This window comes from Microtus pennsylvanicus, chromosome 7, assembly GCF_037038515.1.
Source record: "Microtus pennsylvanicus isolate mMicPen1 chromosome 7, mMicPen1.hap1, whole genome shotgun sequence".
NCBI classification, from domain to species: Eukaryota; Metazoa; Chordata; class Mammalia; order Rodentia; family Cricetidae; genus Microtus; species Microtus pennsylvanicus.
Window position 1 is genome coordinate 50246876 of NC_134585.1, and position 25704 is coordinate 50272579.

Consider the following 25704-nt stretch of genomic DNA (forward strand, 5'->3'; position numbering starts at 1 on the left):
TCTAATTGACAAGAGATCAAATTTATTAAGCTAAACATGGTAGGACACACACTTAGAATCACAGTACTTCTGAGACTGAGGCGGGAGGATTGCTACAAGTTCAAATAAAGTGTGGTCTACACAGTGAGTTCCATGTTGACAAAGTTACATATAGAGAACTTATCTCAAAAGACCAAATAACAATAACAGCAATAACAATGAATTAATTAACTGGCATTTGATTGTAGGGAAAACAGAATCTGGAATATGAATATAGAAAACAAAAGACTGCTATTTAAAATTTTCTCAATTATTAAGCTAGGCCATTTGCAAACTCAGCAGTTCAAATAGTACGCTAAACAGAACTCAGGGAAAGGAAAAAGAATAAACTGATCAGGTATTTTTTCCCCCTTCTATTCCCATTATAATCTGTTCTTTAAAATCAGGCTAACTGAAACTGATTAAGCACTCAAAAGAAGAATTCCAAGAGATAAAATCATAGTCAAGTTTTATTCTCCTACCTGATTCGTCCTGACCTTCATGAGTTTCACCATCCTCTGTGAGCTCTAACTCTTTCACAAAGTTTGAGGGGAAAAGTCCCAACTTATTGTTCAGAGTTCCACTCCACCAGCCTTCCTCCACCTGAAAAAGTTCACAGCCCAAATGTAGTAAAATTCTTTTAAGTGAAAACGTCACTCTATGGAAAAACTAAGTAAAAATATATGAGCAAGTAGTTAACGATGCAAAACAAGTGTGCTTTAAAAGAAAGAAAACAACAGGGAAATAAAATGTAAGTGGATGATGTCTAACCAATATTTCTATGCTAATATTAAATTAGTCATGCATGGGATTAATTATATTATTTGTAATGTTTACAACGAAAACTTATAATCAATTCAACCTATGAAACACTTTTTATTAAATGACAAGTAGAATATAATGCATAACTGAGAAAGCACATAGCCACTGAATGGAATCGCACTCAGACATTACTGAACATTGCTTTATAAAAATAAGATTAAATTATTTACTTAAAAATTTTCGTTTGGACAAAGTTTAGTAACTCTAAGGATATAACTTTGTGAACCAGTGAAATGACTCAGCAGGTAGGACTGCTTGCCAACCTTGACTACCTGAGTTTGATCCCTGAAGCCCACAAAGTAGAAAACTGACTCCCAAATGCTCTCTGGCCTCTATACATGTGTCATGGCATTAGCACAACACACGCAGGCACAGGCACGCGCACGCACGCACACACTCAGGAGTTAAGAATGCAGAGGATCAAAATTCAGTTCCCAGTATCCATGTCAGACAGCTCACAACATCCAAGGTCTTGGGGATCACAAACCTCAAGCCGCTTCAGGCACCTGCACACATATGTACATACCTACACTCAGACCCACACGCATAGATATAATTAAATATAAATTTAATAACAAATGTAAAAAACATTTCTAAGAGTGTTAAAATGTATAAAATCTTATTTCCCCCCTTTTAATTAAACAATAATTATTAAGCAAACTGAAAAAAATATTTTGATTTTGTTTATTATTTTGTTCATTTTATGTGTATGGGTATTTTATGTGTATGGTGGTATATGTACTGCAAGCATGTCGTGGCCCCAGAGTCCATAAGAAGGCATCAGAAGCCCTGAAACTGGAGTTACCATAATATGAGCTGCCATGTGAACGCTGGGACATGAGCTGGGGTCCTCTAGAAGAGCAGCCAGTACTCTGAAATGCTGACCCATCTCTCCAACCCTGAAAAAAATCACTTTCAAAATTCATCTAATAAGTACCTTACTCCAAACAAAAATGTTCTCATGAATCAAATTCTTTAACACGGCTGAAGAGATGGCTCAGTAGTGAAGAGCACTGGATGCTCTTCCGGAGAACTCAGGTTCAAGTCCCAGCTCCCACATGGCAACTCACAACTGTCTATAACTCCAGTTCCAAGAGATCTGACACCCTCATATAGATAAAACATACAAGTCAGCAAAACACCAGTGAATATTTTTTAAACAATCTTTAACAAGGCCTTTATACTCATTAATAATAAAATTGCTCAATTTATTAAAAAAAATCAGCTGTTTTCAGACGTATAGTTTCTGTTGTTGGACAAAGGATGCTAAAGGGATTTAGAGAGTAACAGTAGAGTACACTGCTGTCATCATTTACTTATCAACCTTACATCACAGCTAGAAATATCTCATTTACATAAATCATTTTCAGTGCTATCCACCTTATAACTGAAAGCAAACTGATCTCTACATAAATTTTTCTGACTGTCCTGAAACTCACTAAGTAGACCAGGCTGATCTCAAACTCACAAATATCCACTTGGCTCAGCCTCCTGATCAAAGGCATGTGCTACCATTCCCAGCCTGAAAACAAAATTTTTAATAAATAATTAATGTAATAGGCACTCTTTATGTACAAGCCATGATTTTTGGCTGGGAGAAGATTCAAACCTTGCATATGAAAAATCCCTTCCTTGCCTTTGCTGAATAGCTAACCTAGGAGAGTATTAGACTGCAGCAATCCATGCTCTTGAAAAACCAATCTAAGAAAGCAGTAGGCACATAGTTAGAATGTGACTGCTAGGCATGGTGGCACACCTTTAATCCCAGCACTCAGAAGAAAGAGACAGGTCAACCTTTTTTAGTTCTAAGTCAGCCAAAACTACATAGTGAGTTCCTGTCTCAAAACAAAAACAAGTAAACTAATAATAATGAAATGTAAAAATAAGTGCTGTAATCAAAGTGAGGAAAAAAGTGCAATAAAAGCACGGGAGCATAAGCTGGAAGTATCAGAATCTTCTCCCCTAAAAGCTAATGACCAAGAAACTCAACACTAAGCCTAAATGAGAATCTTCTAGATAAAAAGCATATGGGGAAAAAATTGTCACATCAAAATTCATGATGGTTACAGACAATATAGCTGAACTACTAATAGCCAGATACAGTATGCTTGGGATGGCAAAGTAAAGTAGCAAGCATGAAGAGTTCAGAGGTTTTAGCAGACCGAAGGCAAATGAAACTGAGCATGAAGACTCGTGTCTGACCACAGCACTCAGGGAATAGGGCAGGAGAGTTGCTTTGAGTGTAAGGCCAGACCAGGCTAAATTTTAAGTTCAAAGAAGTGGGCTACAGAGTGAGACCCTGCCTCAAAGAAAGAGGGAAAAAAGGGAAAAAAGAAACTATGGTAAAGGATTGAAAATATAGGAGCTATGTGTGGTATGGAATTAAATATGACAAAATGGAACAGCCACAAAGTAAAAATAAAAAAATCAGTATTAAACTCCAAATATCAGCAACTTGTTAAAAGTTATTTAAGGAATTCTTGGGAAAAGTGGCAGTGAACACTCATTCAAGCATAGCAATAATGAACTGGGCATGGTAACCATACCTGTAATCCCAGCACTGAGGAGGCTGAGGCAGGAAAACCAACAGTTTAAGGCCAGACTGAGCTTTGAGACCCTTATTTGTCTCTAAGAAACACTAATAAAAACAAACAAATACAAAGCAAACAATCATTTAAAAACAAACTGCAGTTGAGCCTACAGACACATGCCTGTAATTCCAGTGCTCAGGAGGTGAAAAAGAAGACTACAAGTTTGAGGCCAGCCAGAAATACATGGTCAGACCCTAGCTAAAAACCAAGGGCCCACTATACACAGAGTCCTGGGTTCAACTCCTGGGGGGGGGGGGGGGGGAGTAGGAAGCTGTTCCAGACAGGCACAACAAGATGGCAAACTACACACAATCAAATTCAGGCCACTACATGTCAGGCACATATGAAGTTAAATGAAGATGATTTTACTCCTGACAGTTTCTAAATGATTTGTAAGCAGCTATCATTTCCAAGGCTAGACTGTAAAAGGCACTTCCCCATGTATGTTGAATTGGTTGCACTCTGAGTTGAGAAACTGCTGTGCAAATCAAAATAAGTGCCCTCTACTCAAAACATTTTGGATTTCAGACTATGGAGTGTTTACAATAACTCGACCCAAAATCTGAACCTTTTTGATTATTATGCGGGTAGTCAGGAGGTTTCAGAATCTCCAGACACTCCCATCCTCTAAGAAATCCAAGCCAAATGGAAACGACACTAGAAAGCTGTCCAAGTGGCAGTTCTAGTTTTCAAGGCATAGGTGTAAATAGAGGGACTTTCTTACAAAAGCTCTCACCAGCCCCTTACTTCTGACACCATGGAACAGACAAGCCAATCCCTTGTGGTCTATCTGCATACCTGAGCCACACAACCCACAAGCATAACAGTTGTTTTTGCCACTAATTTTGGGGTAGCTTCTTCTGCATCACGAGTAACAACTATAAGCAATGTGGTTCTCTATGACTCAGTCTCTACCTCTGAGAAATGAAGATAAATAACCCCTTCTGTTATAAAGGAAGAAAATGTCAAACTTATTTAGCACAGTACTTCCAAATAAACATTAACTGGTGTGGCCGTCAGACAGAGATCAGACGGCCTCTTGCATAGGTATTCTCCAGTGATAAATGAGAAATCATGACACAAAATCAATTCCTGCTACAATACATTTTATCAAAGCACTCTCTAAAATAGCATCTTCACTGGCCAGCAAAACTTTAAATATTCCTTTAATGAGAAAAGCAGATGTAAGAAATTAAAAATGTTTTCATATCTTAAAGTATTAAAACTGTGAAAAAAGCATACTTGGCTAGAATTTAAATACAACAATTCAAACAAGACAGACTTTAAAGCAATTTCTGAATTGCACTCCTATATCATTCAAAAAGAAATTTTTGTTATTGTTTTGTGCCAACAGAGAATTAAGATGAGGCTCTCTGGTGTTTGGGATTATTTAAATAGCATTAATTTTACTTTTTAGCATTATTATAATGGTATGTAATGTGCCTGCAGAGGTCAGGGGCAACTCCGCAGAGTCAGTTCTCCTTTCCACCTTTATATGGGTTACAAGGATGGAACTCGGGTAGCCAGGCTTGGGTGAGCTTCTTGCCAATAGAAAATTACATTAATTTTAAGCTTAAAAAAATGTTTATTTTTATTAAGAGAAACACACAAACAGGACATAGCAAGCACAAGTAACAAGGACTATCTTTAAATTTTATTGAAAACGGGCAAAAATTTTTATAAATTTTAATAAACTGACAAAGCCCTCTTCTAGAAGCCACACCACATAACTGCTGTGCTACTGCGAATGTACAAAGTCCTTCTGGTCCTTACCTCTTCGTTAATATCAATGATATCCCCCACTGTCAGTACCAGTTCATCCTCATTTTGTGGAAGGTAGTCAAAAAGAACTTTACACTGACGCTTTTTTGTCTCTAGAAGAAATCATTTTTAAAAATATGTTAAAAAAGATCATTTTTTAACTAGCACCTTTATTCATATACCACAATTATAGTTACAAGTGTGTAAAAAAGAAAAACAATTTAAACAAGCAATCACAAACAGCCTGGGTGATTTTTAAACATGTCTCACACAACACAACATGTTCACCTCCAGATAAAGTGTAAGGGTTCCGGTATAGAAAACGGGTACACCTGATCCCTTCAATTACACACAAGCAAAATATCCACAACTTTTAAGACTACAAAAACATTCTGACAATAATATTATTGTAGGCAAGTCCCTCCCAGTGGTAATTTTCAGATGACTTCTTAATCAAGGCCTAGGAATATTTAAAATGTGCTACTTTAAGTGACTGTCGAAGGGAAAGCAAGATGGCTGAGCAGAAGTACCCAGCACTCACTTGCTTCTTCCAGAGAATAAAGAGAGGGAGGGGAAAAAGAAAGAAAGAGGGAGAAAGCAGGCTGGCAACAGGTAACAGATGTACAGATGCACGTTGAGATGAAAAACTGGCATTCAACCACAGAAAAAACAAAAAAGTCCCGAGCCTTGAGACAGCTGCATAGTAAAAGAAAAAATACTCCAACACCCAGGTTCCTAGCTCAGCAGCTTGGAACCCTTTCCCTTCTGGGATAAAAGTAGAAAGAAAATCAGAAAACTATCAGCACACTCCTACCTACTTGGAAGTTTTATAACCCTGGAAGTTTACATTCTAAAGAGTATCTGAATCTATCCACTCACTAGTGTAGAGTTAGAAAAAGGATTTCATCCAGCAATTCCCCAGGATGTTGTAACCTGGAGGCTTCTTGAGAATAGATTATTGAATCCGGACTGTCATGTTTCATATGGGCAGACTTAACTCAGTGGAAAGACACTGACACAAATCCACCAACAGACCTATCCTGAGAATTCAGTATAAGGGATGCAGAGTGGGAGTGAAGGTAATAGCCACAAAAAACAAATGATTAGCGAGCCCACCAACTGAGATAAGGGTATATAGTTTGCCACAAGTAGATCCTGCTCAGCTCTCAGTTCCACACAGAAGATGTGACAAGATGAAGAAAAGGGCTCTTAGACTGTTTTCTCAACACACATAGATGTTCTGGGGCAGTTTCAAGCAATGTCCTTGCACCATCATAATGCTACCCAACTGGTCCACAGAGAAACTGTGTCTGGATTTGTTCTCTGTATTTAGAACTAAGAGGAATTTTGCACAGGTCCAGTTGCAACCATTCCAGCACTATCCCTGGTAGATAATGATTTTTCAGAAGAAGAAAAGCCCATCCCAGGCAAGCATGCGCACTAGGGGAGGGGACCTAAGGTCCCACTCTTGGACAGGTATGCCTACAGCAGCACAGCAGAACAGAAGAATAATATTTCTGCTTCCATTACAACTACATGTGTCCTCTGTATCAGTCTTCACAATTATCTTGTACAATTACACACTCCTGTTAAGACTAGGTATCAGTGGCACAGCGGAAGTGTTGTGATTTCCGTTCTAACCTTCCTAGAAGACCAATGGACTTGTACCCACTGCCTACTCAAAGAACAAATGTTTTGGACATTACATGCTTACTACAACTCTGCATATTCAAATAAAAGAAGCAGTATAAACAGTGCCTGAGGAAACTTCCACGACCTAGGGTCTCCAACTGTAGGTAAGAGTTAGTACACAAGTACTCTACCACACAAGGCCAGGCCTGCTACAGCCTCTCTACTCCTGTGTCACCAGCAGAAGTGGGTCTTTCCAACTCCATACTAAGCATGGGTTATGCCCAACCTCAATAATCAAACTCAAAGAAACTCTCAGGAGTAAAGTGACTGTATTATAGTAATCAGTTAGAAATAAACTCAATTCTCCATAACACATTATTACCCCTAAGATTTTACCTTCAATGAAATTGAGGAGATACTCATTTTACTAGACATGCAAATCTTAGTAGAAATAAATTTAAAAATATATGAAAAGACAAAGTATTACATTCTTTAAAAAAAGCTAAATATGCTGAACAAGATGAAATTCAAGATAAAAAATTTAAGATAGTATGTTGTTGCTTTAAAGCTTAATGAGATCCAAAGGAATATAAATAGAATGATTAATTAAACTTGGAAAAACAAGACTTGGAAAAACAAGGCAATATATGATTAAGAAAATCAAAGAGAGATTTTGAGAAAGAACTAATATGAAATCTAGGAAATGATGCTCATTGAATCAAACAGAATCCATCCAAAAACTTCAACAGCAGACTTAATTAAGGAAAAAGAAATAATATGAGAGCTTGAAGATATCTTTTTGGAAATAACATATTTGTATAAAAATATAAAAATAAGAATGAATAGAACATGAAAGATTGGAGGGTATCATTAAAAGATCAAATATGTGTGTCACCAACATACTCAAAATTTTAACAAGGACAAATGAAAACAGAAATTTTCTCTAATTTTGGGAAAGGCATGCACCATCAGGGACAGGATTTTGTTTGTTTGTTTGTTTGTTTGTTTGTTTGTTTGTTTTCTGGGTCCACCCACCCACCTCTGAGATAGGGTTTCTCTATAGCTTTGGAGCCTGTCCAAGAACTAGCTGTTGTAGATCAGGCTAGTCTTGAACTCACAGAAATCCACCTGCCTCTGCCTCCCAAGTGCTAGGATTAAAGGTGTGTGCTACCACTGCCCAGCTCAGGGACAGGATTGTTATATAACCCCCAACAGCCAGAGAAGATCCTCTCTACAATGTATGATAGTCAACCTGTCAAAAGGTCAGCACCAGAAAGACTTAAAACCCACAAGAGATCACATTTAAGGATAATCCTATTGGACTAATTATCAACAGAAACCCTGAAAGCCAGACAAGTGTGGTAGGTATGGTGAGTGACTGGAGGATCAGGAGTTCAAAGTTAGGCTAGGGTACTTAAGATCTGTCTCAAACTAAACAAACAGTAAAAACCAGGAGGGCAACAAATGAAATAGGCTTTAATACAGTAACAGCAGGGATGATTTCGACACCTCACTGTCATGAATGCACAGATCATCCAGTCACAAATCAGAAGAGAGAAGTGGAAGCGTATAGATTTTCTCAAGATAGAACTAGAGAAAACTGGAGTAGACCCTTGTCTCAGCACCTCCCCGTCCTTCAATGCATGTTAGCCATTAATGGCTTTGGGCAGTGAATACAAATCCCCTGTTCTCTCCTGTATCGGGCAGATGAATCCATCCTTAGGGTTGACTCTCTTGCTTTTTTTCTTTGAAAATCAGTGATGCTGGGGCCATCAAGACGACCCAGCAAGTAAAAGTACTTGCCACCAAAGCCTGGCAACCAGAGTCTGATATCTGGAAATGACACAGTGTAAGGAAGGAAGTAACTCTTCTGGCCTCTACATATATGCTGTGTCACACATGTAAGTAAACAAATGTAATAAAAATTTGAAAGTGATGTTGATTTGAGATGACAGTCCATCTCCGAACTTTAAAAAAAAATCAAGTCAGCTTTTTCTTTAAAAATCTACCGGCTAGATCTCCAGGTAGATGCTTATATTTCCCTTTTTAGACAAATACATGCCCTTTCTGCAAGTTAGCTAAGGAAGGGGACAGAGCTAAATAAGGTAAGACAAAGCTGCATTTCCCCTACCCTAACCTGCACACTGAGGCAGACCAAACGGCAGCTATGCCATTTTTACTTGCCTGGCAAAGCACTATTTAAATATCTTTCTTATTGGCCATGTAATCTTCAAACATTAGTTAAGCATCATAATAAATCCCTCTTTTTCACTACCCAGCTACAGTATTTTCTGTAGAAATCCTAATATTTTAGAGCCCATAATACAATAATATCACATTTCTAACAAGCTTTCAGGTAGCATTTTTCTGCTAATTTGAGAAAACAGACTTTGAAATTAAAAAAATAGTATTTAACTAACTACAAGCAACTGAATTCTTAATTCAAGTTTGATGCATGCACCTTTACCCAGTGAGTCAAAATGCCAACCACAATTTCATATATTCATTTGACCATTTTATTTCATCCAAAATCCCACCCGACTGCCATTGAATTTACCATCTTCCTGCCTCAACCCTTTTCCCCTTAGAGTTGGAAAAACAAACTTGTATCATTATATATAATCATCTCCAAATCAAACTGATTTAAAAACCTAAAGTAAAATTTTATTTTTACCTATGTGTTTACATCTAACAAGAATGAGTTATTAAGGAAACTGAAATATATTTTAATGTCAGGCATTTGCCTCTCACCACTTTTACATGTTATACTGTCAAATGTTTTACTTAGCATCATAACTGCCCACATTGTTTGGAGAGATGTACAATGACTACGTCTTTAGCCCACACCCATCCCAGACCCCAATAAATCCTAGACCCCAAGAATCCTGTTTTCTATTCTACTTTCAAGTCTGTTTTGCTACATATGGCAGGATTTTTATTTTGGTTTGGTTTGATTTTTGGTTTTTTGAGAGGGTTTTTCTTTAGCTTTGGAGCCTGACTTGGAACTAGAACTAGCTCTTGTAGATCAGGCTGGCCTCGAACTCACAGAGATCTGCATGCCTCTGCCTGCTGAGTGCTGGGATTAAAGACGTGTGCCATCACTGCCCAGCTAGGATTTCATTCTTATTTTGGATCAAATAATATACCATTATATGGTTAATGTGTTATTATCTTTATCCCACTTACCCTGGGAAGTATGTAACTTCGCTATTGGGAATGGTGCTGCTTAAATACAAGTGTATTTATTTTTGCACAGCTGTTTCCATTCTTTCAGACACACTGTCTAAGAATATAGCTGGATTTATGGTACTATTATTTACTGTCTGTGACAGGTTCCTAGTTGAAATCCAGATTTACCTTGACCTCAGGATCCTCCTGTTTCTGCCTCTCAGTGCTGGGATTATTTTTAGTTATTTGAGAAACTGCCACTCTCAAAACAGCTGGACTAATTCACATAACACCAACAGTGTACACATCCTCCTTTTTTCCATGTTTTCATGGTTTTTGTTACAGACATTATAAATAGGATAAAATGGTAACTTGCTATAGTTTTGAATTACTTTGGTATGATACAGTTTTGCATACTAAGCATTTTTCTTTACTTTTTATGTATGGAAGGGGGTGCTATAGAATGCATGTGACAACATATGGAAGTCATTTTTCCTACTGTGTGAGTCTCAAATATCAGCCTCAGGCTATCAGACTTGGCAGGGTCTCATGTGTCCTACAATACCCTCCAACTTGCTTCATAGTCAAAAATAACATTAAACTTCTGATCCACCCCCAACTACTGAATTACAAAATTACTAATTTTTGTATGTTGTCTTGCTTTTTCTCTAGATTTTTCTATGTCATAATATGAAAGCAGGGATAATCTGACTTTCTCCTCTCTTGCTCATATGTCTGGTATTTCTCTCTCTCTCTAACCTAATAGCTTTAGCTACACTTCTATCACTATATATACAAAAAACCATGAAAAGCCCTCCATCCCTGACCACGAAAGTCTTATCACCCTTGACCTGTTCCTGACCTTACAGGAAATGCTTTCAGTCTTTCACATTCAGTACAGACTATGAATATAGCCTGCAGCACAATGTGGTATGAGTCTTCTGTACCTAACTTGTGCAGACCATGAAGGGATGCTGAGTTTTAGCCAATGTTTCCTCTCCATCTATTGGGATGATAATATGATTTTTGTCTCTCATTCTATTTATGCTTATTGATTTGTAGAAGATAAAAACATCTTTGCATCTTTGGAAGGAAACTTGCCGTGCAATCTGTGGCACTCCTGTTAATTTGAATTTGCTAGAATTTTGCATAATTTTGCATTCAAAGACATTGGGGAGTATTTCTTCTTTGTTTTGCTCTGTTGGCTTTTGGGACCAAAATAACGTTGACCTTACAGAATCAATTTGGAAGGGTTCCCTCCCTCTCAATTATATGGAATTGCTTGAGAAACATTGGTGTTATTTCTTTAAATGTTTGGTTACATTTAACAGTGCAGCCTCTTCTGGTCCCAAGCTTTTTTCTTCGTTGGTAAATTACCTGGATTTCTTTTTTATATTTTCTTGAATTTTGGTAGGTCACATGTGTCCAGAAGTTTTTCTGGACATAGATTTCACCTGTGTTGTGTGTATGTACTCTTTCTCTATTATTTATACTAAACTGAGAGAAACTATGGTAGTTTGAATGAGAACTACCCCCTAGGCTTGAGTATTTGAACAATTGGTTTCTAGCACATGGTACTATTTGGGTAGGTTTGGGAGGTGTGGCCTTACTGCAGGAAGCATGTTGGGGGTAAGGGCTCACCCCAATTCCAGTTAAATGTCTCTGCTTCACACCTGCAGTTGAAGATATTAGTTCTCAGCTCATATGTTGTCCTTTGGCATACAAAGGTGCAACTCTGTGCTGTACATCTCTACTACGTGGCTAGTCTCCACAAAGTGCAGTCCAGGACCACTAAAATGGCTAAGACTGTCCAGTTGAAAGTAGGACGAGGATGGATAAATATTACTTGACTATCACATTTTCTGGAACACAAAGAATAAAAAGAGTTTTAAAAAAAACTTTAATTGGTCTTAGTATCAAGAAAACTTCACTGAGCCAGCAAGGGCGGCGCATACTTTTAATCCCAGGAACTGGTTAAAAAAAGCAGGCAGATCTCTGAGTTCAAGGCCAGCCTGGTCTATGGACAAGTTCCAGGACAGCCAGAGCTACACAGAGAAACCCTGCCTCAAAAAAAACAAACAAACACTTTTTCTTCACAAAATGTTTTCTGATATAACCCTGTGCTATACTGACATGGAAAATAATACACTGTGATAATAGGGGGCCTATATGAAAACTAGTAACGCCCTTACATTTACAGTTCAAAGGGTAAACTTCCTTATTACCAATTATTTAATTCCACAGGGAGTTACAGACCAAAATTTCAAAGATACTATAATCGTAATAATCTCAGGTAAGAGTGTTTAAACAATTGTGGTCTGGCAAAAATGATTCATCAGGTAAAGGCACATACCTCCAAGCCCTACAACTTGAACTTGATCTACAGAATCCATCTAATGGAAAGAGAAAAACCAACCCCTACAATTGCTGTCTGACTACATACACACTATGGCTCACACACACAGGATAGATGGATGGATGGATGGATGGATGGATGGATGGATGGATGGAAGGAAGAATATGTTATTTTTGCCAGGCAGTGGGGGCACACACCTTTAATGCCAGCACTTGGGAGGCAAAAGTGGATCTTTGTGAGTTCAAGGCCAGCCTGGTCTATGAAGTAAGTTCTAGAACAGTCAAGTATTACACAGAGAAACCCTGTCTCAAAAAAAAAAAAAAAGATTATGCATAATATGCACTTTTAAAAATACCAATAAACTGAACTGTCCCACATGGAGTTTAACGGGATTTTTAAAATAACAAAACCTTTAGTATCCATTGTCATGAAGACTGTAATTGTTTGTACATGTTTAATGCTTCATATTTGTAACTGGCATTGTTGCCTCTCTTTTCCTAACTGAAGTTTAAAAAAAAAACTCAAGTAAATTTAAATGAGCTGATGTCATAAAAGAGATCAAGTTTCTAAAATTTAAAGTACATTGGCACAATAATCCTATGGACACAGTAATGGCACATATACCTTGGTGGCAACCAACAGCTTTCTAAGGACTTACAACCCATTCAGTTAGAGGATTACCATGCCTGGTACTGGAAACCTAACTATTCAGTACTAATGAAACCATGGTTTTTGGAAGAGATCTACAACCAAGAATTTACTAAACAATCATAATCCCTAACAATAATCTATAAACATCTGTCTTAATACCCACAGGTAAGTGTGATCTTCACCTTTCATCAAGGAATCTTCTTTGCAACAGATGAAGACCACTACAGAAAACCACAACCAAACAAAACGCAGAGTTGTGGAGCCCACTCCCAAAGGATTCATATATAAACCACTCCAGAACCTAAGGCTCTGGAAACATTGCAGAATAGAAGACAAGAAGATTATAAAAGCCAATTAGAATTAGGGAATTCACTGGGAGACTGTGTCACCTACTAATATCAGAACACATGAAGTCTCATCAATATGACCACCTAAACATTAGCTGTACAAGAATTATACTAACAAACATGCCAAACTAGATGGGAAAAACCCCATGTGGCCTCAAGCCTACACAAATTACTCAGGCAACTGAGTAATTCTGGGAGCAGGAGAGGTGGTCCTCCCCAGCGAAGAACACACTAATAGGTTTTCTAGTATCAAATGGTCAGACCTGAAAATATACATACAAGTAGTATTATGTGAACTCTGCAGGTTCTATTTAGCAATATGTATGTACAAGCAAATACATACATGTATGCAGTAACAATTAATGAAAAAAGAGACCATGAATTTGAAGGAATCGGGAGGGGTATATGGAAGGGTTTGGAGCAAGAAAGGGAAGGGAGAAATGTTGCGATTAAATTACAACCTCAAAAATAAAACAAAACATAAGATATGCAGGACTGGGAAGATAATTCAGTGAGTAATAGTGCTTGTTGCTCAAGCCTGGCACCCTGGGCTCAATCCCTACAACCCATATAAAACTGGGAGAGAACCAACTCTACAACATGTCCCCTGGCCTCCGCACTCAACATCCACACACATAATGAATAAAAAAAAATTTCTTCCAATAAAATATGGTACTCTTTCTTGGTCAATTTTTTCCCCTAACTTATTTATAAACAAAAAACTTTCCAGAGCAGGAGAATCACATATGAAGTCAACAAAAGATACCGGGAAAGACACTATTTCAAACGAAAAAGAAAAAAACTTATCAAGACATTTCAGACTAGCAGATACCTCAACAATTAGTAAGTACTATTAAATACCATCAATGTGTCAATCATTCAGAGACAGTACGAGATAAGCACGGTATCTTCATTTTCAGTTCCTGTATTTGGCTATTAGCTTACTCATGCTGGATTATCAATGTTACTGACTCAACATGAGCAAGTACAAAAACTATGTGTGCCAATCATCAGTTCAAGAGAGTAAACTAGTTACTGCAATTGGCTGTAGAAGACTGAACACATCTCCCTGAATTTATGAGCAGTCATAACTAAGTAGGAAAGGAATTGTTTACATACTCTTCTTAAGGGTTTTGGTTTGTGGATGTGGCTGAATTCCTCCAGCTGGAAGTCCGTAAGTGCTGATTCGCTGTACAAGACTGGCTACATTTCCATGCCTTTCCCGTTTGATGGGCAAATTGTTATCCTTGGGTTCCGTCTCTCGCTTAATTTCCTATAAAAAGAAAAATCAGTAAAAGAGAAAGATACTTAGGTGTGTCTTAACCAATTTACATTCTTAGACATATTTCTGTATTTTTTAATGTAGCCAAGGCTAGCCTAGAATACACAGCAATCCTTCCACCTTAGCTTCCCTACTTTTTGCTTCTCCAATGTTAAGATATCAAGACATAGCTACAATGATTACTAAATAAATCATGACATAACTCATTTTTAAGCTGAAGAATGCAGATCATTTGCCAAGCATGGCACAGTATAAATTTACATCTTATTGAAACTGGAGAAAGGGTAAAGAGGAGTTTCAACCTACCCTCACTAACATACACAAGAAAATCCTGAAACACATAAACAAGTAACACAATAGTTTTAAGTCCAGAGTGTACAACTTCTTTCTACAAAACACTATACACTAAATGTTTATGGCTACCAGGCCATACAATTTTTTTCTAATATCAGTTCTGTTTTATGTAATTCAAATGCAGTTACATACCTAAATAACTAAACCCAGACTATGTGAGACTCTATTTCCAAGAATACAGGGGAATGGGGAGGGAGCGTCTTTTAATTTTCACATATTTTACACATAATTTAACATTCTCTTAATTTTCCCTCATCCAATTATAAAAATCTTAGCCAGTAACCTTACAACATAGGTCTTGTACAAGTCAGTGACATGTAGATTCTACCTTACAGGTTTTAACTTTATGGCTCCCTGCTCTAATTCACAGGTATAATAAAATGAATGCCAAGTGGTGGTAGCACACCCCAGCACTCAGGAGGCAGAGGCAGGCGAATCTCTTAAGTTTGAGGTCAGCCTGGTAGAGCAAGTTTCAGGACAGCCATGGTTACATAAAGAAGCTCTATCTTGAAAAACCAAAAGAATCATCTTGGGAAAGAGTATTGAATTTTACTAGAAGAAACAAAAGACCACATAAACATGAAGTCATGCCATGTTCAATGACTAAAAGCTCCATATGAGAAGCAGCTCTAGAGGTGGCCTCAGTCCACCATCACCCTCTGTCCCACCATCCAAAATTACAAACTTTAGTTTACCTAACATAAATTTAGCAATGGAAAGGCAAATCACGGTAACTTCACAAAGTAACCTCAGGGCTGATGAGATGACTCAGTGGGTAAAGGCACCAACCACCAAGCCTGACAACCTAAATTTAGCTCTCACACACAGTTGGAGGCTAGAACTGACTCTACTGTGACAAGTGAGTAGCAGGCAACAAGGCACAGGGAAGGAACATAAAAGATAGAATGTGAACAACCTGACTGGAAGATAAAACAGAACAAAACTTCTGAGAAACAAAGGTGACACTACATATAGCTGAAGCATGAATATGAAGAGTTCTTAAGAGTCATAAAGACTAAGAATGAGGTTGGAAGGTTGACGATACAAGGCTCTGAAATATACTACAAAGAATGTGGGACATTTTCACAATGCAAGAGATCAGCACGTGCAGTATAACAAGCTTACAGCAAGTAGGTACAACTGACGATGAATGAATGTTCCCTGAGTCAATGACAGAACAAAGTTTGAAAGGTTCAGAAAATATTCAAAATACTAAGAATCTTGAAAATTCATTAGCTTCAGAAGACACCCAAATTCCAGACTTGAACAACTCTCAGATGGCGCTGCCATTCACTAAGCAACAGTCTCAAAAGAAGGATGTCTTCTTTATGATCTCCTGTATTTAAGTGGATAATTCTTAAATACAGAATTACCCAATAATAGAGCTCCACTTCAAACTTCAGTCAACTCTAGCTGTTGTCTGCACTACATGTGTCTTGTCTGAATTCTTTCAACAGAGATCACAGGGACTAGGGAGCTAATGAAAAATCCAAGGCAAGATCCTGGTACATATTTTAGTGTTCCCATCAAGTTGCAACTGAATTCCTTCTTCTTCCTTCTTCATCATCATAGTTACGTCATAGACTTCCCTACTAGGGTTGAGATCATGGGATTCCCTGATCTGTTATACTTACAGGTTTCCTCAATGTATACACTTCTCTTAGCTACGGAATCTCACTTTCTTGTTTTCAGGACTATATGTCTGAGGTCACTCCATCTTGGTCCACTTGCACTTCTGTTACCTGCTATATACATATAATCAAACTTAGACGCCTTTTTCAAAATGGAGTGGCTTATACTCATAAAATTTTGGGTGTCCCTACTGCCATGAGTTTCCTATCAGATTAAAGCACTTTAGTTTTTTTGGTTTATTTTTTTTTTGGGGGGGGGGGGGTTCCGAGACAGGGTTTCTCAGTAGCTATGAAGCCAGTACTGGAACTCACTCTATACAACATGCTGGCTTCGAACTCACAGAGATCCACCTGCCTCTGTCTCCTGAGTGCTGGGATTAAAGGTGTGTTCCACCACCACCTAGATTAAAGCACTAACACCAGACACAAACAGTAGCTTCTTCTGATTTTAAGTCATATATTTTCCTTTTGTTGTTGTTTTTTGAGACAGGGTCTCTCTGTGTAACAGTCCTGACTGTACTGGAACTCACTCTATAAACCAGGCTGGTCTTGAACTCAGAGACCCACCTGCCTCTGCCTTCTGAGTTCTGGGAATAAAGGTATATGCCACCACCATCCAGCTAATTTTTCAAAATATACTAGCTTAAGGGGCCCTTGTGGACGTAAGCCTTCAATACACTGTAGCCAGGATAAGCAACTATTTCTTTTTACATTTTCTCCATAACTCTCCAGAGTATTTTTTTTAATTTATTTATTTATTAAAGATTTCTGTCTCTTCCCCGCCACCGCCTCCCATTTCCCTCCCCCTCCCCCAATTAGTCCCCCCCCAGCCCAAAAAGCAATCAGGGTTCCCTGTCCTGTGGGAAGTCCAAGGAATCCCCACCTCCATCCAGGTCTAGTAAGTTGAGCATCCAAAACTAACACTGAGACAATGGGGATGTTCTACTGGGAACTCTCCAGAGTATTATAGGAAGAAAAAAAATCATACCATATCTGAGAGAGGCAATCATACCTTCACTATGTACAAAAATTATAAAGGTAAAACTTGATTCCCACCAGTTAGGAGCAATTCCAGAATAGGGTAATACATGCTACATCTGATTCTTACATTTAGAAGCAAATAAGACAATGCCCCAGTTGTTCACTTTATTTTGGTAAGGCTCAAAAAAAAAAAAGGATGTATTCTTTATGATCTCCTGTATTTAAGTGGATAATTCTTCAGTTGCTATTGATTCTTCCCAGATGTATCCTTCATAATTTGGATACATTTGAACCCAAAGCCTTGACAGAAGTTAACTTGACTGAGAAACTTTCATACCTCCTTTGTGATTTACTGCTGGAGAGATATGTCAATGTAAATGTTTCCTGCTCTTCAGTTTAGTTCCTAGCACCCAAATCAGGTAGGGCTATCAATTATCAGCTCCCCAGGGATCTGACTCCCTCATTTGACCTCCGTGGGGACTTCATACACACACACATGTACACATAAATAAAAGTGAAATTTAAGTTGGGCAGTGGTGGCTCTGGCCTTTGGTCCCAGAACTCAAAAGGCAGAAGCAGGGCAGCCTGATCTACAGAGTGAGTTCAAGGACAGTCATGGCTACACAGAGAAACCTTGCCTCAAAAAACAGTAAATTAAATAAATAAGTGAAATTTAAATTTTCAAAAAAAAAAATCACCCAGAATTATACAGTATAACCAGACAATTTTAGATAGTAGAGAAATACAACCAATAACCAACAATTACTAACTAATGAAAACCTACTACTGTTTTAGAAAACCTTAAGAAGCACATTCCCAAGAAATCTCCAGTCCTTTGAAGGCTAAATTCTTTTCCGAGACAGATTTTTCTTACTCAGTCTGCCCTTGGCATTAGAACATAATTACAAATACTACCAGTGAGATCTGAGATCACTATTAATAACCTACAGAAGATAGTAAATTCTGTTTCTATAACCAGCACCTACAAGAAGAAGAAAATTTAGGACAAAAGGAGGTTAATATATAAGACAGGGAGAGACTATGGGAATGAAGGGCATACAGAACTTCTCGTAGCTATATTGGTTAACAAGATCTTCCACTGACTCTCTGTAAGGGGACACACACTGATACATCAATGTTAAAACTGTAAGCATTCAGATCACTGAAGATAAATGCCCAAATACTGGGTGTACTACTAAGACTTCTTGTCCTCAGTATGACATGATGCTAGAGGGTTTACTGCCCTCAGGATCAAAAGACTCTCAGAAGAGAGCCCCTGATGCAGCCCCTGAATGAGGTGGCCTCCAACAAAATAATCACAACAAATGGGATGAAGCCTCAGGTAAACCTAGAAGTCTCAGTTCCTCTGCAGTGGTCAAACTGGGTGTGACCTTGACTGCTGTTCAAGGTCTAAGTTAGCAAGACTGAAATCTCTACTCTTGTATGCCTCACTTCAGCCAGAAGTAGCCAGATCAAGATGATTCACATCTCCAGTTATTCTGAGGTCTCGGATCCTTTATTCCTATTACTACTATTAGAGTGTGTGTGCACACACGCATGATGTCATGGAGGTCAGGGGACAACTTCCATGAGTCGGTTCTCTCTTTTTCCCCCAGCAGAGGTAGGGTCTCTCTTGTTACTGACAGGCTGGCTGTTCTGCCCACAACTTTGCAGGCAATTCCCCTACCTCCACGTCCCATTTCCCTGATACAAGCAACCTAATCCATTAAAAAAAAAAAAATGGGTTCAAGGATCAAATCCAGGTTGTCAGGCTTCTACAAAAAGCACTTTTAACCACTACACCATCTCACTAGCCTGGGTCTCACCTCTTGAGGAAAGATTGTAGCTAGTTAGATATTAGCAGGTTTAGATGTCACTAAGGATGGACCACTCCCTCATAATCAGCAGCCTATACAGCCAAGTACTAAACTGCAGTACTACAATTGCTGGTCAAATAAATGGGATCTGAAACAGCAGTGGTCCTTGGTGAAAATAGAAGATGATAAAACTAAGTACTGAGATTACTACCTCAATGAAGGCTTTCAAGTTATATATAAGGTCACACCATTGTCCCTTCCTCAGTCAATCCATTACAGCATTAAGGAGGCAGAGGCAGGTGGATCTCTATGAGTTCAAGTCTAGACTGGTCTACATAGTGAATTCAAGGTCAACCAGAGCTACAAAGTGAGACCTAATCTCAAACACAATAGTCAATTTAACCAAGCACGGTGGCAAGCCTTTAAATCCTGGAAATAGGGAGTGAGGCAGGGGCAAGCAGATTTGTGATTTCAAGGCCACCCAGGGCTACATAGCAAAACCCCATCTCAAAATAAAGCGGGGGGGGGGGGCATCTGTTAATCACTCGAACACGAAAATACTCCTTGGGAAAGCTGTCTGCTATAGAAATTTTAGAGATGGTATAAAGTCTGCCTAAAATATAGATGGACACATACATGATGGAGGAAGATCATTGGTTAAGTAATAAAGAAACTGCTTGGCCTCATAGGTTAAAACATAGGTGGGTGGAGTAAACAGAACAGAATGCTGGGAGGAAGAGGAAGTGAGCTCAGATTCGACAGCTCTCCTCTTGGGGGCAGACACCTCAGAGAGACGCCCAGCCAGACGCACACGATGAAGCTCCGACCCAGGATGGACATAGGCTAGAATCTTCCCGGTAAGCGCACCTTGGGGTGCTACACACAGATGATTAGAAATGGGCTAAATTAATATGTGAGAATTAGCCTAGAAGAGGATAGATAGAAATGGGCCAAGCAGTGTTTAAATGAATACAGTTTGTGTGTTGTTATTTCGGGCATAAGCTAGCAGGCAGCCGGGGTGCTGGGGACGCAGCTCCACCGCTCCAATTATTACTACAATACTCTCCTTGGACACTGTCCATTCTCATCATTGCTGCAGTGGTCTCTTGCATCAATGTCCAAGGTCAGCCCTTCCAAGTGTGCTATGCCCTCTACTCTAATAAATTCTGTGTACCTTTTACACACACACACAAAGAGGAAGAGGGGTGGAAACATATTAAAATAAGAAAATATGCCACAAAAAATATTTGCAAAGATATATCTAATAAATCTTATAGAAAAGCAACAAAAAACAAAGCAAAAAAAAATGGAAGACTTGTGGGACAAGTCTAAGACACCACCTCAAAGTGCAACCCAACTAAAAACTATTATCTATGGTTTAAAAAAAAAAAAAAAGGAAAAGAGGCTTCATCCCAGAGATGCAGGGCTGGTTCAACTTACGCAAATCTATCAATGTAATCCACCATATAAATAAACTGAAAGAAAAAAACCATATGATCATTTCATTAGATGCTGAAAAAGCATTTGACAAAATTCAACACCCCTTTATGATAAAAGTCTTGGAGAGATTAGGGATACAAGGGTCATACCTAAATATAATAAAAGCTATTTACAGCAAGCCGTCAGCTAACATTAAATGGAGAAAAACTCAAAGCCATCCCACTAAAATCAGGAACACGACAAGGCTGTCCACTCTCTCCATACCTCTTCAATATAGTGCTTGAAGTTCTAGCAATAGCAATAAGACAACATAAAGGGATCAAGGGGATTCGTATCGGAAAAGAAGAAGTTAAGCTCTCGTTATTTGCAGATGATATGATAGTATACATAAGCAACCCCAAAAACTCTACCAAAGAACTCCTACAGCTGATAAACACCTTTAGTAATGTGGCAGGATACAAGATCAACTCCAAAAAATCAGTGGCCTTCCTATACACTAAGGATAAGAAAACAGAGAGGGAAATTAGAGAAGCATCACCTTTCATGATAGCCACAAATAGCATAAAATATCTTGGGGTAACTCTGACCAAGGATGTGAAAGATCTATTTGACAAGAACTTTAAGTCTTTGAAGAAAGGAATTGAGGAGTACACCAGAAAATGGAAAGATCTTCCTTGCTCCTGGATTGGGAGGATCAACATAGTAAAAATGGCAATTCTACCAAAAGCAATCTATAGATTCAATGCAATCCCCATCAAAATCTCATCAAAATTCTTCACAGATCTGGAGAAGACAATAATCAACTTTATATGGAAAAACAAAAAACCCAGGATAGCCAAAACAATCTTATACAACAAAGGAGCGTCTGGACGCATTACCACCCCTGACTTCAAACTCTACTACAGAGCTACAGTATTGAAAACAGCTTGGTATTGGCATAAAAACAGAGAAGTCGACCAATGGAATCGAATAGAAGACCCTGACATTAACCCACAAACCTATGAACACCTGATTTCCGATAAAGGAGCTAAAAGTATACAATGGAAAAAAGAGAGCATCTTCAACAAATGGTGCTGGCAAAACTGGATGTCAACCTGTAGAAGAATGAAAATAGATCCATATCTATCACCATGCACAAAACTCAAGTCCAAATGGATTAAAGACCTCAATATCAGTCCGAACACACTGAACCTGATAGAAGAGCAAGTGGGAAGTACTCTACAACACATGGGCACAGGAGACCACTTCTTACGTATATCCCCAGCAGCACAGACATTAAGGACCTCATTGAATAAATGGGACCTCCTGAGACTGAGAAGCTTCTGTAAAGCAAAGGACACTGTCGCTAAGACACAAAGGCAACCCACTAACTGGGAGAAGATCTTCACCAACCCCGCAACTGACAAAGGTCTGATCTCCAAAATATATAAAGATCTCAAGAAACTAGACCGTAAAAGGCTAATCAATCCAATTATAAAATGGGGCACTGAGCTGAACAGAGAATTCTCAACAGAAGAACTTCAAATGGCCAAAAGACACTTAAGGTCATGCTCAACTTCCTTAGCGATCAGGGAAATGCAAATCAAGACAACTTTAAGATACCATCTTACACCTGTCAGAATGGCTAAAATAAAAAACACCAATGATAGCCTTTGTTGGAGAGGTTGTGGAGAAAGGGGTACACTCATCCATTGCTGGTGGGAATGCAAACTTGTGCAACCACTTTGGAAAGCAGTATGGCGGTTTCTCAGGAAATTCGGGATCAACTTACCCCTGGACCCAGCAATACCACTCTTGGGAATATACCCAAGAGAGGCCTTATCATACAACAAAAGTATATGCTCTACGATGTTCATAGCAGCATTGTTTGTGATAGCCAGAACCTGGAAACAACCTAGATGCCCTTCAATGGAAGAATGGATGAAGAAAGTATGGAATATATATATACATATTAGAGTACTACTCAGCAATAAAAAACAATGACTTCTTGAATTTTGCATGCAAATGGATGGAAATAGAAAACACTATCCTGAGTGAGGTAAGCCAGACCCAAAAAGAGGAACATGGGATGTACTCACTCATATTTGGTTTCTAGCCATAAACCAAGGACATTGAGCCTATAATTAGTGATACTAGAGAAGCTAAATAAGGAGAACCCAAAGAAAAACATATAGGCATCCTCCTGAATATTAACCTTCAGCAAGCGATGAAAGGAGACAGAGAGAGACACCCACATTGGAGCACAGGACTGAAATCTCAAGGTCCAAATCAGGAGCAGAAGGAGAAAGAGCACGAGCAAGGAACTCAGGACCGCGAGGGGTGCACCCACACACTGACACAATGGGGATGTTCTACTGGGAACTCACCAAGACCAGCTGGCCTGGGTCTGGAAAAGCCTGGGATAAAACCGGACTCTCTAAACATAGCGGACAATGAGGACTACTGAGAACTCAAAAACAATGGCAATGGGTTTCTGATCCTACTGCACGCACTGGCTTTGTGGGAGCCTAGGCAGTTTGGATGCTCAACTTACTAGACCTGGATGGAGGTGGGGATTCCTTGGACTTCCCACAGGACAGGGAACCCTGATTGCTTTTTGGGCTGGGGGGGCTTAATTGGGGGAGGGGGAGGGAAATGGGAGGCGGTGGCGGGGAAGAGACAGAAATCTTTAATAAATAAATTTAAAAAAAGAATTAGATACACAGTAGGACAGAATAAAAAAAAGAACTATAAATGGGTCATAGTGTTGGATAAATGTATGTAGGCTTGGAAGAGAAAAGAAAAAAGACTATAGAGAGTCATAAAATAAAGCTTTTAAATGGGGGGTAAAGTCTTTAAAGAGACCAAGTACAGATAGTCATAGATTCAATAGAGAAAAATGAGCCATGTAAAAAGGAAAATTCACAAAGACTCTAGATTATGTATAGTATTATGTTTTCTTTGAATTTTTATGACTGTGAAGGAGCTAAGTACAGAGAGACATTTCATTGTATGGGCTGCTAAGCTAAACAACATGTATATTATAAAGGTATCTTGACTTCAAAATTTGAGTCTAAGGATACGGTGCTTTGGAAAAGAGGTTCTTTTCACAGAAGATGAGAACCTGTGGGTTGCTTCTATACAAATATAGTTTGATAGACCACAACCTCCTGAAAGGTCACTTTAAATACCCTCAAAAAATTACTTTGCCCAAGTGCTGACTGATATAATCCTAGCACACAGGATACACCATAAAATAACTGATAAGCAGCACCCCTAAAGAGCAGAAAGCAGTATAGAAAAAACTATGCCCATATTGCCAAATATTGTTTATATACGTTCTTTTATATTTAAAGGGGTTACAATATAGATAGGAATAATTTGCATTGGTATGGATCTTGGTTTATTGATACAAATTTAAGGCCAATTTTGTTATATGTATACGTAATTTTGATCTTAAGGTATTGTGATTGTGTAGGTCATTTAAAAAATGTAATGTATAATTAAGAAATATAGGTTAATAGAAATTCATTTATAATAGAGTTTGTTGTCATGTCCTTTAGACTTTCTAGATATGCAGAGATATATTTCAGTTACTTAGGTATTCTTCAAAGCTTTCATAAAGCTTCATAATATGGCATTTAAAATGTATTAAGAAGTTATGACTTTACATGACAATGACACACATCTGCTCCTGGCAGCATCAAGCTACTTCAAGAGGAAGATGGACATCGAAGAGGCTCCTAATGAAGCTGGTGAACCACTAGAGCAAGAAACTGCTCTTGCCTGGACTGATTAACTGGGCATGTGGTACCTGCAGAGAAATGACTGCTGAAATTGGCTAAAGATGAGATGATACTTCAGGGTTCCTGATTCATGAAAGAGTCTGCGAGACATTCTGCAGGATACAGAAGAAAGTGACTGAAAGGTCTTAGAAATTTCCTGCTTCATGGTAAAGTTGGCCGGATACTCTGGGCCTGTCGGCTGAAAATGGATGTCCAATGGTAAAGAAAAAATTTGGGGTAACTGTCCAGGTAGCGAAATGTCTCTGTCAATTCAAGAATTCTGAAAGTTGCTTACAGTACACTTCCTGTTTACTTATGTAATATTATATCCTTCTGGAGTCTTTGATAGAGTTGAAGAATTTACAGTGATAGTTATAGTTTTCCTTAGTTATGATAAAAGAGAAAGTAGATAAGAAAAAAAAAGGAAAAGATAGGCTGGTAGATACATGCATACAACCATAAACAAACACAAAGATACACATACACACACACAGCATTACTGTACAGCAAGCTACCAATCAATAGTAAAATCTATTACAGATGTATCTGTACCTGTGCTTTTCTAAATGTCAAGGATAGCTTTAAAGTATTTTCATTTCAAACATATGTATCCATTTGACATACAGAGTTAATACTGTGAAGCAAAAGCAAGAAATTAAACTGAAAATATTTACCTTAACGAAATTATCAGGGAACATCCCTCTTCTCCCATTTAGTTCTCCTTCCAGCCATCCTTCTTCCTGTAGTTTTTTCACATTTCTGATGATCTCCCCAACTCGAATACTTAATTCATCATCATGTACAGCATCATAGTCATACTCCACCATATAGTCAACTAAAAAAGGAGAAAAAAATGTCTAAAATCTAATTTACAAAATTACTATAAACCATATTAACAATCTTTCAGCTACAGAATCTGTGTAACAACAATTAATACTGCAAAGATAAAGGCTTGTCACACCACAGGAAAGTCCTTAATCATCTAAATACAGAATATAGTACACTACTGTAGAATAAATTTTTTTGTACTCTGTGAAGATTTGTCACTTGGACTGGTCTAATAAAAAGACCAACAGCCAATAGCTAGGC

At 38.3% G+C, this 25704-nt stretch overlaps 1 protein-coding gene across 1 annotated transcript in view; it reads right to left on the minus strand.

Annotated features, from left to right (window-relative positions):
* Cd2ap (CD2 associated protein) overlaps positions 1–25704 on the minus strand; it is a 79490-nt gene that overhangs the window by 35067 nt on the left and 18719 nt on the right. The window contains exons 2-5 of the mRNA XM_075980661.1: positions 25290–25450; positions 14466–14619; positions 5205–5305; positions 501–621 (exon numbers count right to left, since the gene is read on the minus strand). Coding sequence (XP_075836776.1) covers positions 501–621; positions 5205–5305; positions 14466–14619; positions 25290–25450 — 537 coding nt within the window. The remainder of the gene's footprint in view (positions 1–500; positions 622–5204; positions 5306–14465; positions 14620–25289; positions 25451–25704) is intronic.